At 38.0% G+C, this 8,643-nt stretch overlaps 1 protein-coding gene across 1 annotated transcript in view; it reads right to left on the bottom strand.

The window, feature by feature from the left end:
* Positions 1-1,170: 1,170 nt before the first annotated feature.
* LOC143388433 (uncharacterized) overlaps positions 1,171-8,643 on the bottom strand; it is a 64,524-nt gene continuing 57,051 nt past the window's right edge. The window contains exon 4 of the mRNA XM_077108199.1: positions 1,171-1,445. Coding sequence (XP_076964314.1) covers positions 1,359-1,445 — 87 coding nt within the window. The 3' untranslated portion in view covers positions 1,171-1,358. The remainder of the gene's footprint in view (positions 1,446-8,643) is intronic.

Below are 8,643 nucleotides of genomic sequence, written 5' to 3'. Positions count from 1 at the left end.
TGTGGGGATGAAAACCCTGGATGTTCCCTCAAACATTTCAGGAAATGAAAGTTGTAACGCGATCCCTCCTGCGCCCACATCTCCCCCAGCAAACACAAAAGCTCAAAGGAGGCTTCTCGGATTGAATTCGGCCTGGAGTTGATGGAGGGAAAGCGGAGCCCGGCGCAGACGGGGGAGGGTTGGGGCCACGGCTCCCAGGGAAGAAGAGCAGGGAGAGGGCTGGGTGCTGGAGGCCCAGGTGTCCCTGGGGGATAGCTACCTCGCCGCGTCCCAAGCTCGCTGTTTCTTCAAGACAGCGTGGGTAGCGGCCGCTGTCACCTTTAAATCCATCCGTCTTAAAGATCAACCCGGAGCAGGAAAGGGACCCCGGGACCCCAGACCCTGCATAGATCCGTAGTGCAGCTTCTGCGCTGGGAGCTTGGGTCGCGCGACCCCTGGGCCACAAGATCCTTGAGGTCCTCGATGGCCGTAGTGCAGGCGTGGGCCTAACTCGCTTGCTTTGGTGAAGTTTCCCCACCCCAGGCCAGCTCTCCACCGAAGCGATCTGTCCCACCTGACCCCCGCGGCCCGCGCGGAGTGAGCGTGCCTAGTGTGGGCGTCCACAGCTGCAAGGATCCCAAGGACACTACCGCCTCACTCGGCGCCCTAGCGCTAGGCCGCCCCCATCAGTCAGCAGCTTCCATCGCCTCGGGGCCTCGCGGGCACTGGCGGTGGAAGCTCCCAGACAATGGCTGGGCTATGGAATGGGGGTGGGAGTAATGGGAGCTGAGAAGCTGATGCTCCGACCCCCACGCGGCCCTCCATCCGTGGCTGTAGTCGCCTGTCAATCACCGCGCCCTGTGCTGGCACAAACTCTGGGTAGGTAAAAGGAAGTAGACCCAGGGCCCCTCAAGGCGAGTTTTTCTCCTTAACCCAAACAGCTACGACCGGTTTGTTTTCTCACAGAATTTTATTTTATTTTATTTTTTCTTTCCCTTGTGTACAGAAGTCTTTCCCAGACAGCATTATCAGTTCCCATCCATCTCCCCAACCTTTATGGGTAACCCTCGCAGCCACCCTGCTTAAACACAGACACGCATTACTGAGAGAATTGACCTGGGAAGCAGAAAAACGCAATGTCAGAGATCCATTGCTTGCACACTCTTGCAAATTGTGTGATTTTGGAAAAGTTACCTAACTTCTCTGAGTCTTGATTTCTTCCTAGGGAAAACAGAGGTACACTGTAGGGGAAGCTTAAAATGAAGTATTGAATGTAAAAAAAAAAAAGAGCTGAAGTATTGAATGTAAAATGCTAAGCACAAGAGACATTTAGTGATCAACAACTATAATTATGACATGTTTCAAGTCTCCTTAGATTGCTACAAAGCCACCTGGGAAAAATTTCCGTGATGCTGGAGTTTCCAGTGAAGGCAGTTCATGGCCATTTTCTCCTTTTGTCTAGAACACTGAAAGAAACACAAGTTATTTTATAAACACCTAAGGCTTGATTAGTTTTGTTGGGTAGCCAAAACTGAAATCCATTTCTTTTTTAAAAATTTATATTATTAATAGACCTTTATTTATTTATTTACATGAGGCGTTGAGAATCGAACTCAGTGTTTCACACATGCCAGGCAAATGCGCTTCTGCTGAGCCCTAGCCCCAGCCTCTGAAATCCATTTCTTGATGCTCTCTGAATGTACAGTTTAAAAGTAAAAAAAAAAGTTAATTCCAGTTATATAATTATAAAATAATATTTAAGTCTATAATGTTTGAATTTTGCTATCTCTATTTTTCATTATTTGAACTCTTATGTAGATGCCATTATCTATGCTAGAATTCCACTGATGAAAAATAAAACACACTTAAATGTGCCTGAACATGACAGATTACTTAGAAGGGAACTAAAGCATTCAGCTGAGTAGAGAATTTAAGGCCCCAACTAAATATGTCAACATTAAGTATAAAATAAGAAACTACTTTGAAAATTTAATGCCTTGCTGTTGTTAACATAGTGCTGTATATAATGGCACCTGATAAATATTTTTGAGTAAATGAATGGACTGGTAAAATGATGGAGAGTCTTTAGATAGAATACAATTCCCAGAATTGGAATTTTGCAAGACCCTCTTGGGTACATTTCTTCTCTTGTGACATTCTCTAGTGATCACCAGGGATGAATAGCTCATTTTGACATATAACACGTCTCTGATTTCAAGGTTTTTTTTTTTTTTTCATTCAGGTATTATTGAAGGCCAAATGTTTAGCTGAAATTTGTTTGGGTAAAAAGGAGACAAAGGGAAAGAGAGAACATGCTTCTGGGATTATGTTGGGACTTCTAGTAAAAATGATACTTACAAAGTAGGTGAGATATATATGTGGTAGGCAACTTTTAGGGATACCCCATGCACGTCAGTCCTTTCACAGTTATGTCACTTTTATTACTAGAAAAAGCCATTTATATTTTCTTTAATATTACATCTTTATCAGGATCTTCAGTTTCTTCAGAAGTATCCTGGTCAACTAATTCAAACATGTTTGAATTTTTGGTAGAGAAGTTGACTAATTTGCAGTCAATTACCATATATGCTTAGAAAGAATTCAACACTTCTTTTTTGTTTGCTTAAATAATTTTATATTGCACTCACAAATTCCTTGAGAAAGAAGAAGCAGACATGTCTAGAAATGTACCATAAAACATTGTTATACACATATTCTGCCTTATGCATGCAAAATTGCAATTGTGCACATAATTGCTTATTTTGTGCAATTATGTACTCTAATATTATTTTTATTTGCAAAGTAAAAAATTAAGTAAAGTAGTACAAACAAATGTGTAGAAAATAAAGTGAGACTTCAGGTCCACCACTTGAAAATTTATTTTTCAGTAATGGGGATTGAGCCCAGGGGTATTCTACCACTGAGCAACATCCCAAGCCCTTTTTAGTTTGAGGCAGGGTCTTGCTAAATTGCTGAGGTTGGACTTGAATTTGCAATTCTCCTGCCTCCGCCTCCTAAGTCACTGGGATGATAAGCGTGCTCCACTGTGCCCAGCCAGGCCCATCACGTTTAAGAATGTCTTATATCAGAGAAACATTTGGTAGGAACTGTGACTACATTGCTCTGTAATCATTTACATATTGTGAAATAATTTGCATAGTGGCAGAGCCAGGAGTTCTTAGAATTATGCTTTTCTGCCACTGCTTTTAATATGAATGGAATAAAGAATATGTAATTTTTTCCCTCCTAAATTGTTCCAGCATCCACATGTTTAGAAACAAAAACATGTCCATGTGCTCACTAAAAAATAAGGAGAACTAAGAAAGAGCATTTATGTGAGGAATAAGTTAATTTAAATTAGATTAAACTTTGAAGAGGGTGCTTCAAAGAGGTTTGGGTGGATTCCAAGTCTTAGCATATCATTCAAGAAATGAAAGTCCTCTGGGTGTTCCAAAAGGCATGTTCGTTCTTAATCAGCTTTAGTTCATTTCAAATAAAAAAATATATGACTGAACTTGAAGGCTGGAAAAAGAGGAGGGTTTTATTTCTACTTTGCAGACATATCACAGTGAAATAATGTTAAGTGTAGAAATCTAGGTGCTTTTTTAGAATTTCTCAAAAGGATTTATATATAACTGCTGAGGCAGTAGTTCCAGTTCAATCATTCAGCCTCCAAGAAACTGAAAGTCTTATTTGTCAATATCAGAAATATAGTAACTCTTTACTGGAAGCTAGTTATAACTAAAATGAATTGGTCCTCATGGAGTGCTTAGAAGATAAGATCATAGATGTTTTCAGCATATTTCATACCTGGCATTTTATGATTTTAATTATAAATCAATCTCAGCTGACTGGTCCCTCTACTGTTAGATGCATTTTTTCTGCTTTTGACTAGGGCTAAAAACAATGGAAAAATAAATCAATTTCACACGAAATGTAAAAATTTCAACATTAGTTAGCTGAGCTAAATAAGAAAAGAAATGAAATACATGCTTTGTTTTTTAAAGTTCAAGTTTTCAGCATTTTGTGGTGGCAAATGTACTGTGAAATCATACACATAACAAATGTTATAATTTGTGACCATTTCCTCCTTTTTAAAAAATTGCTAGATCATGTATAACTTCAGGTCAATGAAGATTTTGATATAAACAGAAAAGGAAAAATATAGTAAACCAAAGAACCAAATTTTTGTGAAGATAGAAACAACACCGAGCAACCAAATTCAAGATTGATTCTAATCTTCTGTTATGCTCCTCATGAACAACACATATGATTAAGAAAGGCCTATTTTCTTTGCTGGTGCTTTCAGCCATACTTCCCTTAAGAAGTGTACCAAAGGAAGGATGGTAATGAGGATTAAGAGAGTCAAATGCTGCTAGCCAGTGGGTGTACTGTGAATTGTATTACCTGCAGGAGTGGAGGCAAAATACCCATAAAATAGCCTTTCAGATTCAGTTTGTCTCAAGTTACATTGTGAAATTCAGTGGTTTGGTGCAGTTGTTGGCTCTTGAGAATTAAATAGAATTGGAGTGGGCCAACCCTTGTGCAGAAGGACATGCAGGTGGTACCAAAGGTATTGGGATTTGTGGCTTCCTATGGGAATGCTTTTGGTGATTGCATGTTTCCCTGGGTAAAATATGTAAGAAATAGAAGGTCCAGAGTCTGATATATAGCTCCTTCTTGGTTCACAAGCCAGTTTATATTGTGAAGACTAATTTGATGCAGACTTTTACTTGTAAATCCATCCATGGCCCTTTCTGATGTGGCATATCAATTAGGTAAAAGCTGAAATTATGGTCTCTTATACATTAAAAGAAGAGAATTCTAATATGCTATATTTCTTAGCTGAGAAATAAAACCTCAAGTCATGACCACACAATTCACCTTAATATTCTTCAGGTCTCTTGGAAGAGGTATCAACAATCCTGTGGTATTCTGACTGGAATTCATCTTTAAGAACTCCAATATGGTCATTTATGTTCCAGTCTATAACTAGAAGTGGTATTTATTCTTTATTTCCTATTCTAGACTTTAGTGTGGTTTTTGTTTTTGTTTTGTAGATGGCTGTTAAGCTGATGGCTAGAAAATCTTTGAAAACTTTATATATATATTTGTTTATTTTTAATGCTGTGCTGAGTATCAAACCCAGTGCCTTGCATATGTGAGGCAAGCACTCTACCATCCCAGTCCTGAAAACTTTCTATTTTGACATATTTTAATTGATATAGTCTCTTAGTACTGAACAAAAATTATTGCATCTATAAATACTTTTTATGATAGAAAGTGTAAAATTTTCTAAATTTAGGTAAACTATTGAGACCAAAATTAATGGCTACATGCACCTTGTATGTCTTTGTGACTATCAGATTGATCAAAGTTTTTAGTAAGAAAAAAAATCAATGATAGGATGTCACACAAGTCAATGGGTTATTAAAATAAAAGTTCATTCATGGCTTGGCTTAAAGAAAAGTCTTATCTGGGGTAAGCTATTTATAGAGACAGTGAAAAAGACCAGCTTTGAATTCCCAATGACCACAACTTTTGGTAATGCAGTGAAGTGAGAGATCCCTTCAGATTTATTTTCTCAGCATTTTGACTTATTCAGTTCTTTCTCTCCCTCTCTTTTAAAATTTTTTTGAGATACTAAGGATTGGGTCCAGATCTCATTGTTGCTAGGCAAGTGCTCTACCACTGAGTTCATCCCTGACCCTTTAAAAAAATTATTTTGAGACAGAGTCTTGCTAAGTTGTCCAGACTGACCTCGAACTTGTGAGCATCCTGTCTCAGCCTTGTGAGAAGCTGGAATTACAGGCATGTGCCACTGTAGCCAGCTCTACTCCTCTCTTAAAATCTCATTTCCTTCTCCCTCCTTCCCTTCTTTCCTTTTTTAAAAATTTTATTTCTATTTATTTTTTGTGTGGTGCTGAAGATCAGGGCCTACTAAACATACACTCTACCACTGAGCTATATCCCCACCCCTACCCGCACTGCTTTATTTCTATATGTCTTTCAATTTCACACATTCTTATAACTATGCCAGGTAGATTCAATGCAATTATCTTTACTGATGGCAATAAACTCCCATCTTTATTGAATGATTGATTTCATTCATCAATAGTGGATAATTCAGGCAACATTACAATGGGTAATGAAGCTGAATTAAAAGAGGTAAGAGCAAAAAATAAAAATTAAAATTAAAAAAGGGGTAAGAGCAAATGTTTTTCCTTTTTTCTGGTAAAGTTGTGCTTATAAGTTATCTAAAGATTTGAAAATGTAATGCTAGAAGGGATTAGATGATTGAGTAAATGTGTGCTGCCTGGTGGAGTCAATTGTCTTGCATGTAGAAAGCAGACATGTCAGCACAGAGATCTCTGATAAACTTTTGGCCCGTTTGTTTTTACCAGAAATGAAGAATCCAAATATTTAGATATGCTCTCAGTGTTACAGTTAAACTGGAAATTTTGTTAGAATGAAATTTTGGGAAAAGTGAAACTGCCGATCTTGTGTGTATAAGCAGTGATAATAAAAGTTTAAAACAATAATAATTTCATGAGAATTCAGACTCAGTGCTTTCTTTGTTTGGAATGGATGAAAGAAAAAAGGGATAGAGAAAAGTATGTCCAGTCCTCTGCATTGCTGGGTACTGGGTACTGGGTACCAAGTGTAGAATCTAGAGTCTGGCATGTGTTAGACAAATGCTTTACCACTGAGCTACATCCCCATCCCCATTTAGCTCTTGTGGGAATGTTTTTCTAGTTTGAAAATTTGGCAATAGTTAGAAAACCAGCATTGTGAAAGGTCCCTCTGCCCTCCTGATAGTGTGATTTAAACTGGTTGTCTCAGAAAAAATCTGCCCATGGCCACTCACTAATTCACAAAGTTGTGGTTACATTTATTTTAAAGAGTTGACGAGGTAAATATAAAGAAAGTTCTCCTTTCCAACAATAAGTGAAGCATTATTGTTAAAAAATATTATTCAAGAGCAATTCACAAAACAGTTCTTGGGTCAAAAGTAGTATACACAGTCAGGATTTGGCCAGGGATTCCAGATGTAATTTTATATGGGATAGCCTTATCTCCCTGCCCATCTCTTGTGATAAGATTGTGCTAGTAGAAATTGAACACTGTTCAGGTAGCCTTGGAGACAGATTGTCCATGAGAAATGGGAAGCACAGCCAGACAGAAAAGCATCATGGTAACATCACATGTTTTATAACAAAGATGCAGTCTAGTTTCATGAGTTGTACATTATTTATTTATTTATTTATTTATTTATTTTTTTTCACTGGGGACTGAACCCAGGGGCACTTTACCATTGCACTACATCTCTGTTTTTTTTTTCCCCAGACAGGGTCTTCTAAGTTGTTGAGGCTGGCCTTGAGTTTATGATCTTGCCTCAGCCTCCTGAGTCACTAAACTTTATATTCTTGTTTGGGGACGATAAATATTTTTTATTATAAAAAGAGGATATTTGTCTTTAGACTGTGACTCTAGACCTTTGCAAGGCATGGTTTTCATTAAAACACCCAAAACAAAAATGTTGCCAGAGTGTCCCAGCAAGGTGTTAACCATGGTAAATATTCATAGAGTAATGAGAGAAAGATTTTTATCTAACTAGATTCAGCAAAATTATTGGTGTTTCACTCTGTATTAAACCAGGAAAGACAAATCTAATATAAATACTGCTATCTTTTTGGAACAAATGATTAGATTGTCTTTGTATTGGTGAACAAGCATAGGCATGTGTGGGAGCTACAGTTACGCTGTTTAAACCAGATTCTTCCAAGTGCCCAAGGCTGTGCCTGTATAAAACTCGCCTCACTGTTCCATAAAACAACAGCTACCTCAGACACAGTGAAGCTGGCCATTTGCAGTACAGAAAGCACAACACCTATTGAACTGAATGCTCTAATTTTAGAAATAGTTTGTAAATTTAAATCAGGCAGAAACGTCACTCTCTTCTCTCTAACCCTTAGTCAATTATAGGTTTGTAAAGGTACTCTAAAGCTTTCAAAGGTGATGAGGTCTCCATTTCTATATTTTAAAATTCACTTTTAGCCTAGCCCAGTGGTATGTGTAGTCTCAAATACATTAGAGATCTGAATCCAGGAATTCAAGACCAGCCTGGATAACATGAAGAGACCCCCAACTAAAAAATATTCCCTTTTGTATTTTTATTTATTTATTTATTTATTATTTTTTTTTTTTTTGCATTACTGGCAATTTAACCTAGGGGTGCTCTACCATTGAGCCACATCCCTAGCCCTTCTTTTTATTTTTGAGATAGGGTCTCACTTTGTTGCCAAGGCTGTATTTGAACTTGAAATCCTCTTGTCTCAGCCTTCCAAGTGGCTGGGATTACAGGCATATGCTCCCACACCCAGTCCTTTTTATATTTTTAGTCAGAACTTGATCTCCATCAGAAATCTGCCAAGGAGTCCCCTAGCAGCCTGAAAGTCTAGCTGTACCCAATATCTCAGCAAAGTTAATTTATTATGAGGGGAAGTTGCACATAATAATTTCCTTCATTGTAATTATCTGGCTTTTTGTTTTTCATTTTCGTGTTAGGAGTTCAAGATGGCTGGGAAAAAGCAAATCCATTTGAAGTTCTAGATAACCCATGAGAACAGCCTGAGTTACCTGCTAAATTACAGTTGTTTTAAG

This window comes from Callospermophilus lateralis, unplaced genomic scaffold, assembly GCF_048772815.1.
Source record: "Callospermophilus lateralis isolate mCalLat2 unplaced genomic scaffold, mCalLat2.hap1 Scaffold_193, whole genome shotgun sequence".
Taxonomy (NCBI): domain Eukaryota; kingdom Metazoa; phylum Chordata; class Mammalia; order Rodentia; family Sciuridae; genus Callospermophilus; species Callospermophilus lateralis.
Note: the sequence above shows the minus strand (reverse complement) of the source record. Positions and strands in the feature narration are given on the sequence as shown.